At 37.8% G+C, this 26,691-nt stretch overlaps 1 protein-coding gene across 7 annotated transcripts in view; it reads left to right on the forward strand.

Annotated features, from left to right (window-relative positions):
• Positions 1–26,043, forward strand: part of SLC39A12 (solute carrier family 39 member 12) — a 35,653-nt gene extending 9,610 nt beyond the window's left edge. The window contains exons 4-12 of one of the 7 annotated variants that reach the window (XM_067562322.1): positions 3,115–3,317; positions 8,278–8,449; positions 10,908–11,080; positions 12,809–12,961; positions 14,222–14,332; positions 16,570–16,630; positions 20,609–20,767; positions 22,812–22,999; positions 25,679–26,043. In XM_067562322.1, coding sequence (XP_067418423.1) covers positions 3,115–3,317; positions 8,278–8,449; positions 10,908–11,080; positions 12,809–12,961; positions 14,222–14,332; positions 16,570–16,630; positions 20,609–20,767; positions 22,812–22,999; positions 25,679–25,807 — 1,349 coding nt within the window. In that variant the 3' untranslated portion in view covers positions 25,808–26,043. Of the gene's footprint in view, positions 1–3,114; positions 3,318–6,084; positions 6,301–8,277; positions 8,450–10,907; positions 11,081–12,808; positions 12,962–14,221; positions 14,333–16,569; positions 16,631–20,302; positions 20,324–20,608; positions 20,768–22,811; positions 23,000–25,678 lie in introns of those variants that run through there. The other 6 variants (XM_067562323.1, XM_067562318.1, XM_067562319.1 and 3 more) reach the window with 6 other exon arrangements.
• The last annotated feature ends 648 nt before the right edge of the window (positions 26,044–26,691 follow it).

Raw genomic sequence — 26,691 nt, forward strand, 5'->3', positions numbered from 1 at the left:
TTTTTCTTTAAGAAAAAGGTCAAGATTTCTTTTTTCAAGCGCTGATGGGTATAATTGTTCTAAATAACAATGGAAGTTCTAAAATAAAGAACTGCCACATACAAATACTCTTAACATCTGTTTGGTAGCTAAATAGCCAATCTGAAATCAATTGGACCAGTCTCCAGTTCACAAAAATCATAACAATGACCTTAATTCTGCAAGTTATTCAATGTGGGCCCATGGGGTCCATCCACACAAAATAACTTGCAGGATCATGGACACTATTTATCATTAACTTGTGGATAATTTCAGAAGAACTGTCAATGAGTACATGGCGGTGAAGGATGAACTGCCTTTTTATCTTCCTAGAGATGGTCAAGAGAAAAACATTAAGGTGACAATGTGGAGAAGTAACTGCTGACTGTATAGATGAATTCATATGCTAGAGAGCTGTCAAGATGGGATCTTTCACATTTATTAGAGAAAATGTTATTAAAAAAGCATGGTTAAATCCATACGTTAAATCTTCAGTGCTGCTTTTCAGTATTTCTTAGAGCACATAGGAGGTCCAGAAGACTGGAAGAAAGCTAATATTGTGCCAATATTTTAAAAAGGGTAAATGGAATAACCTGAGTAATTATAGGCCTCTCAGCAAGACCTGGGCAAGATAATGAAGCAGCTAATATGGGATTCAATTGATAACAAATTAAAGGAGTGTGATGTAATTAATGCATATTAGCATGGGTTTATGAAAAATAGATCCTGTCAAACTAACTTTATATCTGTTTTTGATGAAATTACGAGTTTGGTTGATAAAGGTACTACTGTTGACATAAAATACTTAGACTTCTGTAAGGCCTTTTGACTTAATACCATCCAACATTTTTTATTAAAATTTAAAATTAACATGAGACAATATCTTTGATTGGACCAATTTCTTCTGGTGAGAAAGACAAGCTTTTAAGCTTACACAGGGCTCTTCTTCAGGTCTGGGAAATGTACTAAGAGCTAAATATAAGGTGGAACAGATTGTTTAGCACAATGTATCTCAAAGGACCATTCAAGATGAAGCAACCTGTTATCACCCCTCCAGTCATAGGGTGGAAAGGAAGGGGCAGGGAAAAGGCAGCGGTGGGATGGGGGGAGCTACTAACAACCCCCCAGCCTCTCCAAGATCATCATCAGAAGCAAGCTCCTCACAGACCAGGACACACCAATTCAAAGTTTTACTACACCCTGCCAGAACAACAGGTGCAAATCCTATAGACATATTTCCACTGCCATGATGATCAACATCCCCAGAACACACCTTTCAATATCCATGGGTCCTACACATGCCTATCACAATGTGTGGTATACCTCATCCAGTGAACTAAATGTTCCAATAGCAACTATTTGGGTGAAACCTGACAATCATGCTCTCAAATAAACTCACACAGGACAATGATAAAAGACAGAAACACCCGATCACCTGTGGGTGAACACTTTTCACAAAACGATCACTCTATATCTGGCCTCTCAGTCCTCACTCTCAAAGGAAATCTGCATAAAACTTTCAAAAGATGAGTCTGGAAGTATTGATTCATAACTTTGCTAGCAACTAAGAATAATGGAGTGAATGGAATGACTGGAATTATTACTTATTGCAGCAGTCTATAACCCACTAACAACCCAGCTGCCCCACCTCCCAAACTGCCTGTTTTCCCCCCCTTCCTTCCTTTTCCCTGTATGACTGGAGGAGTGTTAACAGGCCACTTCACCATGAATGGTCCCTTAAAATACGTGTTAACTACTTATGTTAAACAATCTATTCCACCTTGTATTTAGCTGTGACACACTTTTCCCTGATCTGAAGAAGAGCTCCATATAAGCTTGAAAGCTTGTCTCTCTCACCAACAGAAGTTGGTCCAATCAAAGATATTATCTCACCTACTTTGTCTCTCTAATATCCTGGGATGAACATGACTGCAACAACAATGCATGCATAAAATTAACATGGCACACAATAAATGGATTAAAAACTGGCTAACTGCTAGATAATGTAACTATAAATGGAGAATCATCATCAAGCAGGTGTGTTTCCAATAGGGGCCATGGCGATTGATTCTTGGCACTACACTATTTAACATTTTTATCAATGACCTGGAAGAAAACATAAAATCCTCACTGAGAGAGACTACAAATGACACAAAAATTGAGGGAGTGGTAAAATTCACTCATTCAGAGCAATTGGGATTGCTAAATAATCTGGGACACAAGCAAACAATATGTGTTTTAATATGGCTAAATGTAAATGTATACATCTAGGAACAAAGAATGTAGGCCCTACTTACAGAATGAGGAACTATATCCTGGAAGCAGTGACTCCAAAAAGATTTGAGCTGAACACAAACTCCCAATGTGACACTGTGGCCAAAGGGGCTAATGTGACACTGCTATTTGTAAACAGGGAAATCTTGAGTATGAAGAGAGAGGTTCTTTAATCTCTGTATTTGGCACTAGTGCGAATGCTATAGGTAAACTGTGTCCAGTTCTGGTACCAACAATTCAAGAAGCATGTTGATAAATTGGAGAGGGTTCAGAGAAGAGCTACAAGAATGATTAAAGGATTGGAAAATATGCCTCACAATGATAGACTCAAAGAGCTCAATCTATTTAGTTTAACAAAGAGAAGTTTAAGGGGTGACTTGATTACAGTCTAAAAGAATCTACATTGGGAACAAATATTTGATAATGGCCTCTTCAATCTAGCAGAGAAAGATATAACACGATCCAATGGTTGGAAGATAGAACTAGACAAATTCAGACTGGAAATAAGGTGTAAATTTTTTAGAGTGAGAGTAATTAACCATTGGAAAAATTCAGCAAGTATTGTGGTGGACTATCCATCACAGACCATTTTGAAATCAAGATTGGATGTTTTACTAAAAGGTATGCTCTAGGAATTTTAGGGAGAAAATACTATGGCCTGTGTTATACAAGAGAGCCAACTGGATGATCACAGTGTTCCCTTCTAGCCTTGGAATCTATGAATATATTGTATTTTGACATTTTAAACAATTGCTGTTCTGTCTTTCTTTTTAATTTGTGTTTATAACAAGGGTAACACCACATTTTTAAATTAATTCTTAGAAATAGACCAACTCCTAAGCATGCTGAGGGATGGAAGGACCTGCAACACAAATGGACACATGCGCAGTCACAAAGGAAGACATCACGGCATGACAATCAGCGATGTTGGATATTTAAATATTCCGGTCACATCAAAACAAAAGAATGGGGAATATATAAGCGGTTATCATGAAGATAATGAAAACAGTGCTGCTTGGGATCAGGTTAATTTATTTTTTACTATTATTACCAACAGTTGGAATCAGATGACTGTTTCAAAAGCTCAGGTTGGTTTGCAAATATATAGTACAAACACTAAATTACTTCAAGAAGTAAAATCTATGAATTTCAAAAAGTCATATGTATATTTTTAACCCATACCTGAGACATGACTGCAACTTTTATTCTTTTCTTCTCAGAGGTATGGTTCCTGGGTTCACCTATAAGGGCACCGGTGCCTCCAACCAAGGAAATCACCACCTAGTACAGAGAATACAGAGAGCCTCTTTGTTGGGAAAATTCCAACACCCAACTCACACAGAGGCATGTTAGTCACAGCACAATAAAATAAAATAGCTGTCACAGTTTCCATAATAATAAAACAGAAACCAGGATTTTGTTCGGTATGGGGAATTCAGGTTAGAGGATAATGGAAAAGGGGGGGTAGGATAATAAAAGACAAAAACGTTAATACATAAACCAAACCCCTCCTACCCCCTAATATTTTTAAACAATTTATTTAGGAAGTTTTAATAAGTTCACAAATCCTTGTTATGTAACTATGGGAAACAAAATACCCCTCCTAACATTTACAACCAATAGGTGCTCCCTCCCAGCACCTATTTAGACACATAGTGAGTTTAGGCTCAGTCTTTGATGGGCAGTGCAGTGCTGATATCAGTGGTTGGCTTAAAATGCAATATCAAATTAAATAAACGGGTGTTCTTACAAAGTCTTCACACCAAGGATTGTAACATTGTCCTTGGGGATCTCTAGTTCGGATTCAAATGTGCAGTTAGATTCAAATGGCTCTTGGTAGCCTGACCTTGACTCTTCTCAGTCTCCTGAGTTTCTGGTCTCTGCTGAGATGACGTTGTTCAGTGCCCCAGAAATCCCAAAGTCTTTCCTGGGAAAAATGTGGAGGGTCTCAGGGTCCTCCCTGGCAGTGTAGCTCCTTTCCCTGCTACACTCACCCTCTCCAAACAAAAACAAAAGTCAAAACCAAAAGTAAAACCGAACCCTTTTTCCCTGATTGGTTTTCTTAGTGTTGCTTTCCAGTTCTGATTCTCGCCTGGACCATAGGCAATCTGGGAAATAGAGTCCGAGCCTCTGTAGTCATTGCTTCTGTAGTCCAGGTGCAAGTCTCCTACAGGCACAATGTGGTATTTCAAAAGTAGCCTTTCCAAAGAGATTACATTTTTTAATCAGACATTTTAAGATTATTCAAAGTCTAGTGATTTTACTTCCTTGAGTGGATAAAAGATGTGCAACTGACTTTCATTTAATGTTCGTTTTATGAGGTGGAGATGACACAATTGTCCTCTGATGTTGTTTATCTGAGTAATTTTAGTTTTTTATTTTGAATTCATATTCCATCAATATAACTATTCTCATTCTAGTGGACCTCAAAGGAGAGTCATGTTGATCAGCCAAGTAGATATTTAAAGCAATAGTGGCCCCAAAATAACTTAAATGAAGGTCATAGGGCAGTAGTGATGCCAGGAGTACAAGGAGTATAATTCCCCTGGGAAGAAGGCAAATTTCCAAACCTGAACACTTTTTTAGAACTTTTTTGAACTTGGACTTCCAATGCCGTCCTTGAATCAAAGGCTATGCATGCAGGGGAGTTATTCCAGATTTGGCAGTCAAACTGAGAACCAAAGTATTTTTGTGTAGCGTTTGAAAGGTTATAAAGATACATTTGGAGAGAAGAGATTTGCCATCCTTTTCTGATATCTAGCATCTATTTTTCATTCCCTTTCTCTTCTTACTAACTATTTACATTTTCCTTGGCAGAACGTTCCTTTAGAAGAATTTGTATTCAAATGCTGTTGCTAATTTTATCTTCTGTTTTCCACATGTCCCTAAGATAGCCATTGTGTTCCATTAGTAACAAATGTTGTTACATGTAAGAAATGGACTGATATCTTGCTTGCTTCTGCCAGTTCAATTAAGGGCTGTAATTTAGTTTTTCAGATATTAGTTTTATATTTTGATATATAATGCCAGAAAAGTAGGTCACTGCAGTCTTTTTTAAAATCATCCTTGTCTTCAATGATTTTTAAAGTGCATATAAAACATAAGTAAATAGTAAGATGAACTAATAAGAGCTATAACATTTAATCACATAAAGCTAAATAACTCATGTCTATACGTTAATGTATGGTTTCTTCTTAAATAAACCTATGTGAGGGGAAAGGAAAGTCATGCATCTATCTGGTGTTTCATAAGAAAAAAATGTAACCTCTGTTTATCATTTTCTGTATTATTCTCCTCAAAGATCACATAGATTTCTTTCATTAGTAACAAAGCCCCATATTAAAAAAAAACAACAATGAGAATTCTGTGGCACTTTAAAGACTAACAAATTTAATTTCAGCAGGCATAAGCTTTCGTGAGCCTCAGCTCACCTCCTCAGATGCTGTATGTAGAAATGATACAGCAAATGGGTAACATACAGGAGGCTACCCCTCTGAAAGCCCCATATCTTTATCTTCCCATATTAAAAGGCACACAGAGATCAGGTTTATAGTAGATGATGCAAAGGTTCTAGTCATCTACTTTCATTTGGAAGGGATATAAACCCTCATGCTTTAGAGCTTAAGACAGCTTCTAATAAAAGGGTATTAGGAACAAATTTCTCCATGGACAGGATATTTCGGAACTGCCTGCTGCAAGGTTTCTTGAACCTTCCTCTGAAGCAGCTGGTGCTGGCCACTGTCAGAGTCAAGATACTAAACTAGATAGACCACTGTTCTTTTTCAATAGGGCAGTTCCTGTATTTTCCTGCCTGTTGTCCTCTGGTGGAAGCAGACTAGAAGGGCCAGGTGGCAGAGCCACCTATGCTCATAGAAGACAGGGATCCTGAGGATGGATGGATGGATTGATCGATTGTCCTTTACTCACTCAAACTCCTACTGAAGTCCAAAGAAGGTGTTGCCTTGGTGTAAGGGATGAGCAAGGCCAGAAGGATTTGTCCCATTATTGGTATTTATTGAAGAATAACTAGAACCTTTTTCAATTTACATACTAACTTTCTTCCTAAAAGAAGCCAAATAGTTTTATAAGTTGAAATGATTTTACAAATTATATACAGGAATCATTTCATCATGACGCAGCCTCCTTTGGGGTGAAGAGAACAAACATTTAAAACGACACAGCAATAACATATCACGGATAGGGACAAGAAAAGAAGAATACCTTTACTCTCTTCAATTCAGGGTGTTTGTATGTAGTCAGAATACAATTTCTTGAGCTGGAATTTTGCCAGGATACTGGAATTAGCAACGATGTTCTTTTGAAAAATGTCATGGGAACTTTAATAAGTACAAACTGTCAGGACCTCCATTTAATGTCTCATTTGACAAATGATACTGTTCCTCTAACACTATACTGGGGAACTGGTTCAGTTTTGGTGCAAAATAAAGAGTGCCATCAACTGAGTAACATTTCTGCAGCATCTAGTTCCCTCCCTGCCACATATATACACGAAGTACTGACCCAGGCAGCAATATGGAAACCCATGTTTTACATGAATTGGTCCTTATTACTTCCATGATAATGAATGAGCATTACAATGCAAAATCTTTAGTCATTGTATTAAAATATAGCCCTAAAAGTAAATTTTAATACCAAAACTAGATTATCTCACTAATATCGAGGTAAAAACAACAGGGCATTTTCTAAAAGTAGTAGTAAACGCTATACAATGCTTTATTGCTAGGTACTCTCAGATAGGTTATATGAATAAAATTGTGACCTAATTAAATCACATCCATTACATCTTGTCTTTCTGCTTGAATGTTTGGGACAAAGTTAGGAAGTTAGCAGCCAGAGTTTGCTAACAATGAAGTCTGTATTTGTGCTGCATACCTGCATCAGTATTTGTGCTACATATCTGTATATGTGCTGCATATAGGTTATGATTCAATTAGTAAATCTTTATAACTTTCATTAGCTGTATGGGTTAAGAATATATGCAGCACATATACAGATATTTAGCACAAATACAGATGCAGATATGCAGCACAAATACAGACTTCATTGTTAGCAAACTCTGGCTGCTAACTTCCTCACTTTGTCCCAAACTTGCAAGGAGAAAGACAAGATGTAATGGACGTGGTTAATTAGGTCACAATTTTATTCATATAACCTATCTGAGAGTACCTAGCAATAAATCATATAGTGCAGGTCATCATTCCTTCCTCATTTGTTTCTACCTACTTGGGAGAACTGCCATCACCCCTCCCTCTCCCAATTCATCTCAACCCATTGCTGGTATCCTGCTGCCCTTCCCTCATATGAGGGTTAAATAAGGCTGGAAAAAAAGAGGAGGCTATCTTCCTACTGTACCAGATGTTAGGAGTCCCCCTCTGCCTTTTTCCAGCTTCTAACTAAGGCTTTATAACTTCCATTAGCCCTATATGTTATGAAGGACACAGACATACAGCACAAATGTAGATCTCATGGCAATACCACCACAAGCACCTGGCCTACTAACTTCCTAATGTCTACTGACTCTTAAAGGGGCAGCACCTGCCATCTTTGAATACTAAATAGCAACGAATGCCAGCTGCTGTTAATAGTTTTAGCATTAAAAATAGCCTTGTTTGAGAAACATGCTATCCACATATTTAGAAATGATAATGGGCCAGACCCTGAGCTGATGTAAACTGACTTCCACGGAAGCTATGCTGACTCACACCAGGCTTGAAATGTGGAACTGGAGGTGATGTATCAGGTTTTCAACTATAAACAAGAACTTCATTATCTTTGGTTTTAAAAGATGTAACCAGGCCACCACAAATGGAAAATGAGTCTTTTCTTTGGAATCCACTGTTCCTTGTTTTTAAAGTTCACAATTCCATGTCATTTAAAAAGTCCTGTAAATCCATGATTAACCTGAACCTAAGACTCAGGTAAATGGTATCTATATTTAGTAACCACATATGCTTTCCCACATAGGCATGCTTCTCCGCTAGTGAGCTTGTGAAGATATTTTTACGAAACAGTCCTTCATCCATTTCTAAGGAACACTTCAAGCAAATCAGTCCAGCGATCATTCAGCAATTACTAAGCTGCTCTTGTCAGCTTACAGAATCCAAGCAAACAAAGCTGCCGCCAACAACTCTGGAAAGTGAGTTATGTTGCCATTGTACAGTAATGTATTGTGCTAATTCAGGTGAAGGGCTGCAGGAGTTTAGCTTTCTGGAGCCTTTTTATTCATTAGTGACTAAAAAACAAAACACCCAGATATTTATACAGCAAAGAATTTCACAGTGTGCATGCTACACAATATTACACATTGAGAAGTTATGGGGTCCAGCTCCCAGTAACTATTTCACTCTCTTATCAAATTGAATTCTCATTTGTGCTGATTTTTCTTCCTTCTTAGATGCTTCTCAGAGATATAGACAGTAGGTATAAAGGCTGTGGTGCCATGGGAGGCCATCCCAGTAGTAGAGATTGAGACCTACTTTGCCACTATGTTTCTCCAATTTTACACTGGTATAATTTTATTTGTTTCAGCTGGGTTATTCTGGCATCAAATTGGAGTAACATAATGATGAATCAGACTTCAGTGCTGTAACATCTGTTATTTTACACCACAGTGTGTTGAATCAGTGGAGTTAAGATGCTCTCCAGAAGGTAAATGAGTATGAAAGGGCAGATTATCACTCTGTGAACTTTTCAGAGCAAAAGTAATGGTTTTTGTGAGATGTTGTTGTGATAATAAAAAATAGCACCTTTTTCAGGGTCACATACTGTTCTGTGCCCAGCAAAAATGAGCTCCAGGCTTTTTACACCTTGGCCTGTAGAAAGAAACCAATTAGAAAAATTTCTCAGGGGACATATCACATATCAGTACAGTCAGTACCTATATCTATTGTATTGTACCTTACTCATCTGGTAGCTTCCCAGTTCCATTGGGGACTAATAAATGTTTTCCATGCATCCTTCCAGCCTGTGGTCTGTCTGGGATAGAGGTTTAGCTCCCCGAACTACAATTGTTAGTCAACATCGGGAGGCAACCCCATGCTCAGGGTGTCTCTAAATCTCTGACTGCGAGAATCTGGGTCTGGATGACAGGGGAATGGATCACTTGATAATGGCCCTGTTCTGTTCATTCCCTCCAAGCATCTCACACTGGCTGCTGTCAGAAGACAGGACATTGGGCTAGAGGGACCATTGGTCTGGCCCAATATGGCCATTCTTACATTCTTAAACTAAATTAATTAGGCTGCTGCTGGGAAGGGAATGAACCACATTTTCACATTGTGCATTTGTGCTGTCAGTGTGCATTGATTAAACAACATGGTAGATCATTGTCTGGCAGGAGATTTGTGGACACCCCATTGGTACTCATAAGAGATAGGAATCTACAAAATAGCAAGAAGTACTGAGACTCCCCAAAAAGAGTTATTTATTTTCTTCAAGCGCCTTTAACTGTAGTGTCTCCCAATCTTTAAATTATTCATTCTCAAAGATCTCCATAAGTAGCAAAGTTCTATCATACCCATTTTACAGCTGGGGTACCAGGGCACAGAGAGGCTAACTGACTTGCAGAGATCACATAAGAAGTCTTTTGCACAGCTGGTAATTAAACAAGAGTGTCTCATATCTCAGGCTAGCATCCTAACCACCAGATCATCCTTCCCTCCGTAATGACAATCTCTTTGGGGTGAAAGAGACCATGTGTGAGAGATGAAGGCCTTATGACCACATAGGTCTCTTTGCAGGATTAAGGCCTAAATTTGGGGAGTCTCCCAAAAGAGAAGATAGGGAAATGACCTGATGTAAGGCAAATGTAGCCTAAAGATATGAGTCTAGGACTGGGAGTTTCATTCCCAGCTTTTTCAGTTACTTGCTGGGCAGTCTTGGGTAAATCACTGAGGCCTAAGTTTTCAAAAGTGTCTGCTAATTTAGAGTGCCTTAGTGTTTGGGTGTGTAACCGGAGCTACCTGGGTCTGATGTTCTGAAGTTCTAAGCACTCACAGCTCCCAGTGCATGAAAAAAACTTGATGCACCCAAAATTAGTAGACACTTTTGAGTATTTTGTCTTTAATTTCTTTGCGTCTGTTCCCCACTCGTGACTTCCCTACCTCACAAGGGCAGGGGTGTGGTACGAATTAGTTAGCTCATGTTGTACAGCAACTTGAAAAAGTAAGCACGTACATATGGGTAACCTTGCAATCACTCCATTAAAGTAGTAAAGAGAGGTTAGTGCTCCTGTCTGCATCCCTAAAAGAAGTATGTCCACACTACAAAACAAATGCAGTTTGGAATGGTAGACTTTGTGTGTTCACAAGAGGTTTATGACCTGTCTACTAAGAGCATATTTATCTCTTTAAGGCATGAAATCCAGTGGGTTGTGCTGTTTTACCTGCAGGTCCTTGATCAATGAATGCTTTGCATACCTTGAACCTTTCTCCCTTCTGTTATACTGCCTGTCCTTCTTGCATGGCAAGAAATTGTGGTGCAACTCAAGAATTTCCTTCCTCTTTTTTCACAGAGTTGGGAATATATGGCCTCAAGTAATTAGATACTGAGTGGTTAAAGCTGCACTTGGTTTTATTTTGATTCCTTTTCCTCAGAGTATGGCTACAGCACTGTTGCAGTTTTACTTATTACTATTGGATCTATGTTTGGGACAACCCTCATTTTCTTCAACTCCTGTCAAGAAATCTATACACTCGTTTTACAGCTGTTTGTGGGTTTAGCTGTTGGGACCCTTTCTGGAGATGCCCTGCTACATCTTATTCCAGAGGTAACATGCATGTTTGTATTTTCAAAATGAAGTGTTTCTTTATATATATAAAATAAATATGTACCTAGTGACGCTGTATTCTTTTGATTTCCCCCCAACACTGATGGACAGGAAAATCTTATTTGAGAATAACTAATGCTCACATGCTCTCATCTTTATAAAATAAAGCTGTCTATGAGATCTGAGAACACTAGGGGCTGTGTAAAATCAGAAAGAGATTTCAGATTGGGAAATAAGAAGCAGAAGCCAAAGAATGATGAACTCTGAAGAAACGCTGGTACTGTTTTAATACATAGGTACTTAGTAATTTAAAGAAATGGAGGTGTGTGTGGGGGGGGGGAAGGGGGTCCTCAGGAAATATATGATAAACAGATAAGACAGGGCTAGTTCTAGGTTTGTATGGAACCCTGCGTGAAGCCAATGGGTAAGGTCTCAGGCATGCTTCAGTAACCCACTCAACGGGAGCATGTTGATAGATAGTTGGTTTGTGGTCATTTGTCAGTGGCAGGTGCTGGCAAGTTTTTTTGGCTGGTGGAGTAAGGGAAGCTGGACTGCCAGGCCTCTCTTCTCCCCTCCCTGAGTTGCTGGATTGGAGTTCTGTAGCACAGAACCTGTGGAAAATACAGAGCCTTATGCAAATTGCACGCTCCACATGAGCTTAAGGCAGGTCATGCAAGGAGAATTGATTCAAGAGAATTCTGTTCAAAGTTTTCAATGAGCATCAGCAGCTCCAGCCTCAACTTATTATAAAGTTCCAGGGCCTTTCAGATATATGTGGTCCTGCTGTCATGAACTGCAATGAAAACACCTCAGTGTTAGGATTTTCTTTTAAATTCACAACATATATTTTAACTACATGACAGTATAAAAGAAAAGACACGCTTAGTTATTCATTTGTTTTTGCTGGGTTTTCCTCTGCATTGCATAACTCTAAATAAGTAACTGAAGGGTTCTAACGAAAGGAGTTTAATAATTTCATTTAGCTGGTAAGTTGGGCAAAACACACTTCTGATGTTTCTCCATCTTAAAATGTTCATTCTGGTTTTAGAACTAGTAAAAAGTTCTTTGAGCTAGTCAATATAAATAAAATGGGAAATACTATCAGAACCAGTAATATTTCTGGAGCTAGAACTGGGAGAGATTTTCAGAAGCACCAAAAGGATTTAGGAGAAATGGTCACATTGAAAGTCAGTGAAATTTGTGCTCCTAAATCCCATAGGTGCTTCTGAAATTCTCCCCCTCAACTTTTAAAGTACTGTATCCTGTGTATATCTCTTTTAAAGTGACAACTTTCAAATAAAGTCAGAACACTTCAAAGAAATGTTACTGTGTTCTGTCACAGCATAGAAATTGGAGCAAAGATCATGAGCAAAAGGGTTAATTAATTATTTTCTGTATGAATTTGATTTTCGAAGATGACCTGAGCAACTTTTTAAACTGTAAAACAGTCTAATCAAAATATACAAAGGAAAATCCTCTTATCAATACAATTAAATCTTCCTCTAGAAATAATACAACTTTTACCGGCAAGAGATGACAGAAGCATAATGGAGGCCATTAATAACTAATTTCATCCATCTATACTGGTGTACAGTTCAGCAACTTAAAATACATTATAAGTCTGAGAGTGGTAATAAAAGGGAAACTGAGGGGTAAAGCTCTTATGGGTTACTTTAGCAAAAAAAAGTCGAAACCATTTCCCCCTTTTTATTTCACTTCTTTATCTAGATTCTTGGTTTACATAAGCATGAAGCTCAAGAGACGGAACACATCTATGAAGGGAAAGAATATGTTTGGAAAATGTTGGGAATGATTGGAGGAATTCATGGATTTTTTCTGATAGAAAAATGTTTCTTTCTTTTGGTACCACCAAGTCATCAGGTAGAACTTTCTTTTTACCCTTTTTAAAATCCTTTATATCCTTTATATTGCAGTAAATTTTAAAAAGTTTTTGGAAGAATAACTGCCTTGTTTACAAAAGAAATGAGGCATAAACTGTCTCTTCCCAAATTGCTCCCATCAGACTGACCTTCAATTTCTATTTTGCTTTGGTGTATAGGTCTTATGTATTTAGCTGTAAAAAGGCCAGATATTTTTATTATTGTATTCTATAAGCAGATTTCTATGGCTAGGATAGGAACAGGTAAAAAGTATGTCTTTGAATGAAAGAGTAATGAAAGTTTCTTAATCTAGGCATGGTTTGAAGATCTCAAAGACACATATGTTATCTAAAGTTTTTTAAAATGACACTTCAAAGAATTATACTTTAAAATTTACCAAATTGCTTATAATTTTCTATCCCAAAGGATTTTGAAAATTAATATAAATGTTGAGCTCCATCCTGCATTTTACTGGTAGTGTATCCTTGTTGGCTTCCATGCTCTCAGTAATTATATTATTTTATCTCAGTGTGCCTTGTGTTTGAAAATGTCATTATGTACCAGGGTATAATGTAGCACAAAATGTGATGCTTCATTAAATTTCTGAACATGGGAAGCTAACTTAATGCCACTTCAAATGGCATTTGCTGCTCTGTTTTTACAGAGGATGCTTAATCAGAGGCCTAATTTACATATCTGGATCCCAATCCTATATTCTTCATACACCGAAAATACCTATTACCCACGAAGAATACAGGATTGAGCCATAAAAATGATGTAAAATGAATGGAATGTGAATATTTTGCTAATTATGATATTATCTGGGTTTGCTTGCAAGGTGTTAAGAGTGAAGTTGGAATCCAATAGATAAAGAATAATAAATAATTTTTCATATTATCTACTTAGGAGAAAGGGACTTTATAATTTTTCTACATGATTTAGTAAACCCATTCTGTTGAGGGCCATATGAACACTGACTATTTGTTTATCTAAGCTTGTAACTCGAAATTTCAGTTTTAAAAATATAATTTCCTATAATGCCCTATGATTCTCACATATTTTTCTAGTTCAATTTGCAGCTTTCTGAGCTGAAAAGGCATTAGCAAATGTTTATCACAGCTAGCATTCTTTTCAACTGTTTTTATTCTCAAGTCAACAACTTTTATAGGTCAAATAAATGCTAAATCTGAACATGAAACTGACAAAGGATGCATCTGTGTTCATCTGGCTTCAGAACTAATTGCAAAGCATCTTCATCCAGCAGGGCCTTTCATTAGTTAATGGGCACTTGGGGCATTCCCATGATCTTCCAGTGGAATCTGAATTAAATGACCATTCAGGCAGAGGCAAATCTACTTCAACCATACAGTTGGTAGGTTACTGATATGAAATGCTTTACTGACTTGATTTCCTTCTTTCTCTCTGTCTCAAAGAATAAACCCAATTAACTTCATAACCAAATAGTATTTTTCAGTGTTTATTGATTTTTTTCTTACTCCATGACCTTAAAAAAGGATGGTATTGTCAGACTTCTGAAGATTTGTTAGACCACAATACGCATTTTTAGGCAGATTTTATTCACCAATATTTACAAAGCGAATCTACAAATATATATCAGGTTGATGTAATAAACCTCCTTATATTCCATTTGCCCAGAAGATTTTTAAAACATCTGCTGTCTTCCTGGTCTTCAAATGTAAATTACATTTCTAAGGAACCGGATCCTTCAGTCCTTACACCAACAAAACTCCCTTCAGTCTTCAAGTTGGAGTAAGGACTGCAGGATAGTGTCCAAAGAAATTACAGGGTATAATTAGTTACCTGCTGAAAATTTGGACTATATGCACTCATTTTTCCATTGACATGAATAATATGTAAACAAAACCAGATGTCTGAAAATAGTGCTTGCCAATAGGAAATTCTGTTGGTTCTATTTGATGTATGGAGAGTGCCCAAGCCAGACATTTGATACATATGTGCACGCGCACACATACACACGCCTACACACACACACACACACACACACACACACAGTCAACTAATTAAATGGTTTTAGGATTTTTTGCAAGCATGGTTACTTCTTTGTAATATATGTAGTTTCAGGATTTTGTAGTCTTGTTAGTTTAGTCAGAGAATCCCAAACTTTCCCATATTATGGTCCACATCTTAACAGGTTATCAACATGAACCATATGAGCCACTATAGATTCACAGAACACAGTTTGGGAACTGTTGACTGAAAGCATGTAAGGAGACCAGTGGAGATACTTTACGAAATTTTGACCCACATAGTCACTTCCTGCTTATTTATTAAGTAATTAACCATTCCTTTCAGCTGGCAAACTGCAAGATTATCCTAAAGTACATACTGATAATATGAACTAGTGTGGTTTGGCTTGTTTTGATGAGAGCTACCCATTTTTCCAGGATCATGTGGGTAACAATGAGACAAACACTGGCTGACTGTGAGGAGAGATTAATAAGACTGTGACTTTTCAGCTTGGAAAAGAGACGACTAAGGGGGGATATGATAGAGGTCTATAAAATCATGAATGGTGTGGATAAGGAAGTCTTATTTACCCGTTGGGTCAAATCCACAGTTTAGACAAAGGCTAATAGATACAGCAGAGGAGACATCATGCCACAGTGAAGGAGACATATGTCACTTCTCACTAATCTTTTTTATCTCCTCTTTTATTGTTTTTTGTGTGTGTGTGTGAAGGAGTCAGGGCTTTTCTTTTGTGCCACAACAGTGACTGTGAATGCTGATGAAATAAAACTTGCTCTACCACAATTCTAATTCAATTAATTAATTGGATCTGAGAGATTTTTTTATTTGCATATCAAACAGCCCTATTAGTACTTTTTGAGGGCTGGAAAGGGGAAATGGGAAGGGGAGAAGTATGGGAGGGAATGTCTGGAAGGAGCAGTAAAGAGCACTAAAATCAGAGACTTTTGTTACCTGATTATGTGTGCACATTTTTGGTACCTACTGTATCAATATCCAAGTGGTCAAGCACCTTAATATATGCTATGTATTTGTTTTCATCCCCTTGTGACTTGCAATTTCACAGAGCAACTAATGAGAATGTCTTAGGCCTGGTCTACACTTAAAACTTTCTGTGTCATTCAGGGGTGTGAAAAATTCATATGCCTCAAATGATGGTGTAGCATCTGTAGTGTAGACAAGCCTTTAGTTATGGACTTCACCACTTTTCTTTCAAGATCCTGTAGCTGCACTACTCAGTAGTGTGATACAACAAAACACATTATCCCATGAAAAACTGTACCAAAACTCTGAATTATAACAGTCTTTTTTCAGCTCTGCATTTCCAACTCAAAATTTTGTTTCATCAATTAAATGTGATTTTTCTCAGGGCACCACAATGCTACTGAATTGTTTTTGTTTAGATCTGAATTAGACTGTAAGCTCCTTGGGACAGTGTGCAGTGTTCAGTAACTAATTCTAATGATAATAAGCATATATTGTAGATGGCAGCAGCTAACTTTTCCCTTAATGACCAGTGAATCTATTTGACTTTTCACTGTTTGGTAAGAGTTGATTGAAACAACCCCTCCATGTTTATCCAGTATCTTTCCTTTTAATTAGCGAAGCCCTGAAGAATCTGAGCCTGAAGTTCCTCCAGACAATAAGGCGACGAGCAGAAAGAGTAAGTAATGATAAAAAGATTAAACAAGCAGCATGAAAAATCTTAAGGCCTGAGATGGGCTTGAAAGTGTGAAACTGGCTCAGCTCCATGTTTTCTATATATTACATCACCATGTCTGATTCTGCCTGGCTACATAATTAAATCTCTACTTAATTTTCCAGCCAACCAGACTCATAATTGTAAAGTTCATTAATCTTGTACTATCCTTGCTTCAATGTCTGTTTACGCACCATTGCAAGCTATTTTACTGAAGTCTTTTATTTAAAGGGACACCCTCACATATTTACCACCAAACATCTTTTTACAATTGTAAACCTTGCTTGGGCCTTTCACTTATTGCAAAAAAATATTGGAATTGTCATCACTTCTCATTTTTCTGGCTTACTTGCCGAACTATACTTTTCCTTCTGACTCCTTCTGTCTTCTTTATGGTAATGAATTATGGTTATTAAAATCAGTGGTGACTTATTCCTCATATGGAACTCTGGGCTCATAATACTTCTCAATGTATCAGTAGCTTTTAAGTGATATCTTACCTCATTAAATAATTTCGAAATAGGTTTTACTTCTTGGCTCTGCTTTTCCTTACTTTAGAAAATAAGAAATTATTATATGGGCCTAATTCCACTCTTGATTACACCCATGTAACCCTGTTGAATTCAGCAGGGTAGCAGGAGTGCTACTTAGAACAGCATTTCACCCGAAATCTGTGTATTTATCTTATCCTACTCCCAATTTATCTAGTGACAATCAGATTTCAGGACATGATCCTGAATTCTTTAGTAGTCTCACTGTCCTCTGCCAATCCTTCAGAGATAGTATCTCATACTCTTGAATTCACTTCCATTTCAGGACATAGATCTCATTTTTGGAAAACTGGATTTCCATTGCTTGAATCTGACCTTCCCGTCAGCACATAATTTAATCCCAGTTTCACTGCCACTATCTAGTCCATCTGTAGTTATTTCTGTCTGTTCAGTCATCACTCTCTACTAATCATCTAAAACATATTCCCCACAAGGTCAAGATTATCTTCTCCAGTTACAGCATGTCTGTATTTGGGAAAATTTCCCAAGAATCTCTTTATCAATATTCTCTGTTTGATTTCATGTTTTGGTCATAACTATCAATTCTCCCTCTTTATTAGAAGTCTAGTAGTAATATTCAATAAAAAAATAAATTTTGAAAAATAACTATCTTTCAAAGGTTTCGTACTCCTTTTTTCCCCTGAGATCTCTTCTGTCAATATCAACAACCAACATTATCACTTTGTAGTTGCTTTTTTTCTGATTCACATTAGACTAGTCACTTAATGGTAGCCCTGAAAACATGGAACTAGAGCCCTATGCATGAGCAAATGCAAGAGTTAAACCATTACCTTGTTAGTCAGAACTTCAGAAGTGTGATGAAGGGTGATCTATAGTAAAAATGCTACCTACCCACAGTTAGCTCTATGAAAATAAAAGAGCAGAAACTGATATGAGTTCCAATCCCTGGTTTCATGCAAAGAATCCACTGAAATTTGCAAGTTACATACAAGGTTGTTCAAAGAAGAAGAATTTGGATACAAATCCTCATTTTCTAAGAGGTACTATAAGAAATTTTACAGTCACAGCAGTAAAGTGCAATGACATAATTGCTAATAACATGATTTAGATTTAAAATAGAACTAAAATAAATGAGGTTAAAAGCACTCTAATTTTTTCATGTATGTATTTATTTCAATTTCAGTCAAGTGTGTTCACATAGGTTACATTTGCAAAAGCTTTAAAATGCCTAACGTCTCATAATGTTAACCTGACTCCCATTTTATATTATAGATAATAGGCTGGAATGAATCGTAGCCGTTATAGTATGGGTTTTTTCCCAACAACTGTTACTTAAATAAAACAGGCTAATAGCATCTTGTGCCAAGCCGCAATTTCACCGTAGCCAGTGCGTATTATAAATCACAAAATTAATGTAGTGCAGCAATCTGTTATTTCTATGTCATTCTAGTCCTGCACTATTGAGTATAAGCTGCCTATAGTGTTTAGAAAGAGCTATGCAAGCTGGGGACAGCCATGTCTGGCTCTGTGAGCTGGCAAGAAAATCTAGCAAGCCTGCCAATATTACTGAATCCACAGAGCTTCCAGGCAACTGGGGAGGATTTTCTGAATACAGTTGTAAGGCTTTTCTTTGCTGTGTGTTTTCTTTTATAATAGTTTTGAAGGCTTCTGTTCTAGCCAGTTTACGTAAGAAAAACATCTCTCCCATCTCCTTAAAAACAATCTCCTCTACAAAAATGTTATTGCAGTAAAACCTCATAATAATAACGTTCAGCAGGCTCTGTGGAATAACACATTACATCCCCAGGTTGTCATGGGTGGGGGGAGGGAGAGTCAGGAAATAGATGAGTTTCTAGGGGTAAATCCTGCCATTGCCTTGTCAACTACAGAGGCTGACCTTGGCAGTGGGACTGTTCTATGTGTGGAGTGGAGGGGCAGGAGTCCTGGGAGGCATGCAGGTAAGCAAAGTAGTCAGCTAGGCAGACTGAATGTACCAAGGGAGGTACAGGATGTGGGGAGCCAGGTATGGATTGCAAAATACACTCGCCATTGAGTCGCAGTAACTTCTATGTAGTAGTTCGGCAGCTGCTCTGCAGGTGGACAGAAGGTTCCTTCCCCCATGCATCTGCTCAGCAAGTGACCCAGCTGCTTGGGCTAGGAAGAAGATTAGCCCAATAACTGATTTTCAACATGCAAGATACTAGCCGTGTCTTTCCAGTAGTTCACTTATTTTGAGTGCCCCATCAAGCACACAAGCAGCTTGAGGTCCAATGCTAAAGGAAGGTCATGGAACAATAGCGGAAAGAAAAAGAGCTATCTATATACATGAGTGATGTTACAGACAGGAGTGCTATGAATGAGCAACACAGCTATTAACTGATTGGAACAAAACTGAGTATGATGTGACACTATATCAATTATGATAGTTTGAGGTTGATTGCGTTTTGGATTCTATCTCCTGTGAAATACCAAGCTCAAAGATGAGAACATGAAAACATTAGCTTTCCTCAATAAAAGTATCATTTACATGAGGCCTGTGAGAGATAAGGTCATGCAAATACACCTGCTCAGTGTCCTGAGGCCTAAGGAGCACAGCTGAGCTGCTTCATCTAGGCCACCTTATGGATTTCCCCACCTGATTGGCTGAGAAAGCTAGCAAGCCTGTTCTTAAGTAGTGGTAGCTCACAGGCTGCTTAATGTACATGCCTGTAGATTCTCTGTCTCCCTGTGCTTGCCTTGCTCCAAGATCTGCTCCTGCCCTGCCCACAGCATTGCTCCAGCCTAGACCCTCCCTGAACCTGATCTTATTCCAGTCCTTTCCTAGCTTTGCTCTTGCCGTGGAACTAGTCCTGCTCCTGTCTTCCCAGACTCCGGGTAATCTGGGTTCTGACCCTTGCCTCTGATTTCTGGCTCCGACTCTGTCTTCAACCTTGGCTCTGGCATTTGGACTCTTACTTTAACCACTAGGCCTGATGGTTTATGGCCTGGTCTCCTGACAAGACCAAATTCTTCTTAGTTATATATGTGCAACTTTCTGACCCCCAGTGTATAAACTCTTTTCTATTTTTAGACAAAAACAAATTTGAGTTGGGGAGAAAATATGAACTATAGCAGGCCAGGATAAGGTTTATAAAATAAATTGAAGGTAAATTACTCAACTGGACTTAGACCAACTTTTTGTCTCAATATTCTACCTTTCAGAAAAGGCCCAAAAGAAGCTACTTCCTAATGTTTGCTTCACTTAACTATTCTATTAACTATTTTCCCATGCTGAAAATCTTGAAACCACTGTAATAAGAAGAAATTGGACAGGCTCTGCTTGTCTTGACTTTTTGCAACACAAAACTTTGGTCCATTGGGAAAAAAGATGTTTGTAGAAGCCTATATTACAAGATAAATTTCTCTTTTTCCTTTTGACCTTGTTCCCTAGGTAAAGGAATTAGTTTGTTAGCGATAATGGTTTTGGTGGGTGACAGTCTTCACAACTTTGCCGATGGCCTGGTAATAGGAGCAGCATTTTCATCCTCAACAGAAACGGGTGTGACCACTACTATTGCTATCTTATGCCATGAAATTCCTCATGAAATGGGTAAGCAAATACACATTTTTCCCAACTGGCTCAAGTAAAGGAGTCATGGCTCTATGTTTCTGGATTTACAAAGATGTTTAGGGCTAGATCCCACCCCATTCTTACACTACTGCCTTGGGTGGATGGGGAAAAGAGGATGTGTAGCTCCCTTCATCCCATCCCCTGCATAAGCAGTGGAGCAGGATCTCTCCCTAGTGCTTGGTTACTGCTCCACACCACATTCCCAAGCATTCATGGTCTGTCAGCTGGTGAGGACAGATTGGCACATCCAGTCCCCAGTCAGCTAGTGCATATGCTGTGGTTTGTATCACAACTTTTCCTGCACGTTGCTTTTGAGGGACTCACTTCACTCTGCTCCATGCCCATCACAGGATAGCTCCCTAATTGGGAGAGGGAAGTTCTTTCCACTAAAAGTTAAATTTGTTCCACTGCAGCCAAAAGGAAAGAGTAAAGAAGTACAGTACAAACCCTGATCCTTAAAGTCCTTTCATAGTGCACAGAAGGGATCACAAGGATGCTGTGCTCCAGTGCAAGTGTGAATGGGCACATAGACATAATCCTCCATACTGAGTGGAATTGCCGTCTCTTCCTTTATTCTCAAGCACATTGGCAAAAAAGTAATGAGATGTGGATGCACAATAGGCATGTCTGAGGATACAAGGGGTTAAATGAGATCCTCAACATGCAATGGAGATACTTGGTCTTACTCCTTCCATTAGGCAGAAGCAACTCTGTGACCAGATAGCAGTGCTCTCTGTATTGAAGATGGGTTCCTGGCACTTCTCTTCCTGCTCGTTACCTTTGACCATGCATATGTATGTGCAACACGCCACTTCTGCACTGCGGAGAATCAAACACTTAGTGAACAGAATATCTGGTACCAGTGATTGCAAATAAGTAAATGAACTGTTTTACTAGCAGATAGGAAGAAGCTCTGAAAAAGAGCTGTGTGTAGTTCAAAAGATTGTGTCTTTCACCAAGAGAAGTTGGTCCAATAACAGACACTACCTCAACCACCTTCTCTTACTATCAGACAGGCCAGCAAGATAAAATAGCAGGTTCATTAGAGCTAAACTTTTCCTTTTTCTCCATTCTTTCCTCATACTACATCTTTTCAGAAGTTTGAGGCTGTGCATGGCATTGCTTTGACATACATACATATGGTGGTAGGTGGATGAGAACTTGAGACATGTTTCTTTTCTTGTGGATTTATAACTCAAATATTGAATGTGTGAATAACTTACTGAAACCTGTAAGTGTGTGGCTGGGGATTCCCAAGAAACAGGCAGGTTTATAAAAACAAAAAATCTGACAAATATGGAATGGCCGATTCTGATGTCCGACCAACAAGCAAGTGGAGTTACACCAGTGTAAAACTGGTGTGAGATCAGAATCTGGTGCTCAGATACTTGTGCTATGTGTTTGTAATGCAGTGGGTTCTTCTATAAGAGATGTATCCTGAGGGCTGATTCTGATCTAACTTAGACCAAGAAAAATTAGGAGTAACTTCACTGAAAACTATGGAATTACACCAGTGTAAAACCTCTGCTACTGAAACCAGAATCAGGTCCTGTGTTTCTCTTTCTGGCATACAGCACCTGTAAGTAAATACCATGTTACAAATATAATCACATGATTTCTACGGGCAACTTCCCAATCAAGAAAAATTTAGAAACTCTGGGAAAGCATGTGACTTCAGGTTTGCATGTATCCAAATTGGAAATGTCACAGAACATTGAGAACTAGTGGCGAGCCCTCCCTGTAAACTGTATGCTATCTTTAGGAACAAGTGAACAAATACGACTGGATATGTAACTTTCTGCTAGCTGCATGAATTTACAACCATTTCTACAGAAATGTAAGGGCAACCCTCCAGCATCCAATAGAGAGAGAGAGAGAGAGAGAGAGAGTGTGTGTGTGTGTGTGTGTGTTGTGTGTGTGTGTGTAATTCTATCTAAATTATCATCAGTGACTTACTGCCATGCAATCCTGCCAATGTTTTATCAGCTAAATAATATTTTTTTCTTTTCTTTTCTCTCTGCAGGAGATTTTGCTGTGCTGTTAAGTACAGGACTCGCCACAAAAATTGTGTTATTAATGAATTTTATAAGTGCACTAACTGCCTTCATAGGGCTTTACATTGGCCTTTCTGTATCAACCGACTCATCTGTTCAGAACTGGATTTTTACTGTCACAGCTGGAATGTTCTTGTATTTATCATTAGCAGAAATGGTGAGCTCTGCAGTCTCTTCTATTACATTTTCCTTTTGAGAACAGTCATGTCATAAATATATATAAGAAAGAGACTGTAAGCTCTTTGGACAGGGATGGCCTTCTACTTCGTGTTTGTACAATCCCTTCAACAATGGGGCCACATTAATGGTTAGTGCCTAGGCACTAACTAGATAGGTCACATATCAATATATTTGCGGTTAGTAATCATTTACTAACTTATTAGCAATTATTATTTGTATTGCAATAGTACTGAAACATTTTAATCCGCATTAGGGCCCCAATAAACACACAGACATGGTCCCTGACCCAAAGGCCTTGCAGTTGAAGCAAGATGAAGGGAAGAAGGAGGCAGGAAGTAGAACAAGAGTAATAGCCATGAGTTTTCAAAATTGGTGCCTAAGGTTAGGCTCCCAAATCCTTATTTAGGTGCTTCAATAAGTGGCCTGCTTTGAAACCGTTGGGGTTCCTGAACCATTCTTGAAACTCAGTCACCTATTCAGGCACCTAAGTAAGGATTTGGAAGCCTAAGTTTAGGCACCAAGTTTAAAAAACAAACAAACCACTTTGCCGACTAAGATAAATAAAAGCATACAGTTACAGGAATTAGCTATTGCACAATTTCGTGGTTCCACATTTCAATTTTTTTTTTAAATTGTGCTTGTCATTGTCATGCTGTACTGGCACAAACTGGTAGCAGAAACTATGGGTATGTGCTCTAAACTGGGAGTGCTGTTCTTTAAATGGCAAGTGAGCGAGCAACCACTGATTTCTCCTCTCAGCTTAGCACCTGCTATTTCTTCACCTCCCCTGATGCTCATGGAGAATGCAGGAGCAGGAGCGGGGTAATCATTGAACTTAGAGGGGAATTCTGAGCACGTTCTTCATCCCCCAGTGTGACTATGTTTTTTCCTCAAGCACTAAATATAACCAAACTCTGACTGATACCTTTGTCTCAGCATCTTGAGCACGGTGCAGAGTTCTGTGCTGATTGCTGTCAGTCTACCTGTTGAGTATGTGTGTGCACATCTTAGCCAATTGGCAGATCTCCTTTGTGCCCCATAAGGGCTTGTAGGATTGGATTTATTGATAGCTGTGAACTCGTGGCCGACGTTACATTTACAATTACATTTTTATTTCATATGAAAAAAATTAGCATATTACCAAAGTGACGTGTGCACTTAGCTTGTATGCACACCAGTTAGGTGAAAGGTACAGAGAAACCTATAAACTGATGCCTAGTGCCACCTATTGGGACCTTATTTTTTAACTAGTTTACATGCAAACTTTCTCACTAGCCTACTGCAATATGCATTGACATCAGGTAAGATCGAGAGTATTAGTTTGCATGAGGAGGAAAATGAAGTTTCCTATCATTCTGCCCTCAGATCTTGCTTGTTTGTGCTTCATTGGGAAGATAAGGGTGTAGGGTTGTGGTGGAGGGTGGGACTTCTTGTTAAATAAAAGATGGGCACAGATCTAATGCCTGGATTCAGGTTTGGATATAAATTCAGTTTGTACTTATCTCCAAAACCCAGATCTGAACACTTGGTAGTTCAAATTTTGATACAAAATTGAACTTTCCCAGTGTTTGGGGTGTTTAGATTTAGTTCAGATTCGGGATTCAAGTTCCCACTCAAATTTAAATCAAATCTAAATACCCAAAGATCTAGGAGAGTTCCAGTTTAGGATCAAAATTTGAACTGAAACGTTTTAAGTATTAAGATCCAGGGCTTTTGGTTTTTCTCATTATTAAGATTCAAAACGTTAATTTGTAGGCAAAATTTTGAGGTAGGATTTTGATTTGGGCCTATCTCTAGTTTAAATATTTTTATCAAGTTTTGAAGCATATAACAACAAATAAAGAAAACATACAAATACAGTAAAGTACCATGACTCTAGATTTATATCCAAATGTAGATTTGGACCTAAACATAAGAACTTGATCAAAGATAATACTGTTACATGAAAATAATAAAAATACACAAACAAAATAAAGCTAACTGAAATGCATCAAGCTCTGACTAGCATATTTTCACAGGCTATAGTGGGACATACAATTGATAAACTATCTTCAATATTGTGATTCAAGAGATCATGTAGGGTGAAAAGTCAGTGTGTAAGTAGCTTTTAATCTGATGCTAAACATTTAGTGCCTTTATATCTCATATTAACCTTATGGAGAAAAAGATAAAAGGTCATTTTAAACAGCATAGTTAAAGGGTTATGCTTTTAATTTATGTACCCACTAAAGGCCAAGTCAATAGGAATTTTGCCAATAATTTCAGTGGGAGAAGGATTGGACCCTATATATAGTACAGAAACAAAAAAATCAAAACTGATTTATTCCCACAAAAAGGAAGCACTAATTTAACCAAGTGTTTCCTTACATAAAGTTTCTAAAAAATATTGAAAAGTTAACACATTTTGGATCCTCATTTGGTAATTTTCTCTAATGTTGGTAAAAGATACATGATGACAGAATTAGATCAATTGAAATATTTTATTTTGAATACCCTGCAATAACATACAGAGTTTGCTGCAGATTTGTCACTATATTCAGAATCTCAGGATTTAAAAGTCGTTTTTATATGAAGTTTATCATGTTTTCCCATAAGACTTTTTTTCCCAGAGATGAATATAGCTGGCTCTCATTCTGGTATCTTATTCTTTTTTTAGCTTCCTGAAATGACTCACATTCAGACACGGCGACCCTGGTTGATGTTTCTCCTTCAGAACCTTGGATTACTATTAGGTTGGCTTTGCCTCTTTCTTTTGGCTATATATGAACAGAAAATTAAAATATAAAGTTTCTACTGGAAATCTCTAAATATCAATCCTGAATTTGTATAGCATTATTTCCATTTTTTCATGCCCACTATAGTGATTTATAAATTAAATTAGTGGGATTTTTGTATCTAAAATTAAGTAGGTAACAATTTCACTTTATTAATTTATTGTTCAGATTTTTTTTTTTTTAATTAAACATGAATGTTTACATTTGCTTTATTTGTTATTGAGCTTTCCAAAACTCTTATGATCAAACTCACAGGAGCTTTTGGTTAGTTTACTGAATCCATTCTAGTTAAATGTTTTAAGTGATCCCTGCTACTCTGAAGAAAAGAATACAAGTTTTTATATACAGGAATTCAACTGAACCAGAATATAGCTGAATAATTTGAAGCATAAAATCTTGTTGCCTCTTAATTCCAAGAATAAATTTCTATAAAACTGAAAAGTATAGTCAAGCTGACTTAATGAGTTAAAGGCAACAAAATCTCATTCTAATACAATATGCATTATCTACCTTCCTGACATACTGAGAGAAGTTTTGCGGTCATGTCTTGATGGTCCACTATCACCGAGGAAACAATGGCAAACCACAAGTATTAAAGGCGGTGACAATATTAGAACACAGTTGAACAGTTGAGCAATATCAGAATGTAAACTCGTGTTTGCACTCTATTGTATATACCGTGCATACTGGAATCTAAGGAAGCCAATCGGATAATTAGAAAAGTTATTTGGTCAGAAAGTAGCTTATTAAATACAATATGCTTTTAATGAAAATCTGTTCCTATTGTTGGAAGTGTACATAGAGCCGGCAACCCTTTCTCATTCAAGTGGTTTTATGCAAGTAGCCCCTATTAACTTCAGTGGATTTATTCGCCTGGGTCACCTACTCAGTTAAG

Source organism: Emydura macquarii, unplaced genomic scaffold, assembly GCF_026122565.2.
Source record: "Emydura macquarii macquarii isolate MOO-44397 ecotype Brisbane River unplaced genomic scaffold, CSIRO-AGI_Emac_v2 contig_2422, whole genome shotgun sequence".
In the NCBI taxonomy this organism is placed as follows: domain Eukaryota; kingdom Metazoa; phylum Chordata; order Testudines; family Chelidae; genus Emydura; species Emydura macquarii.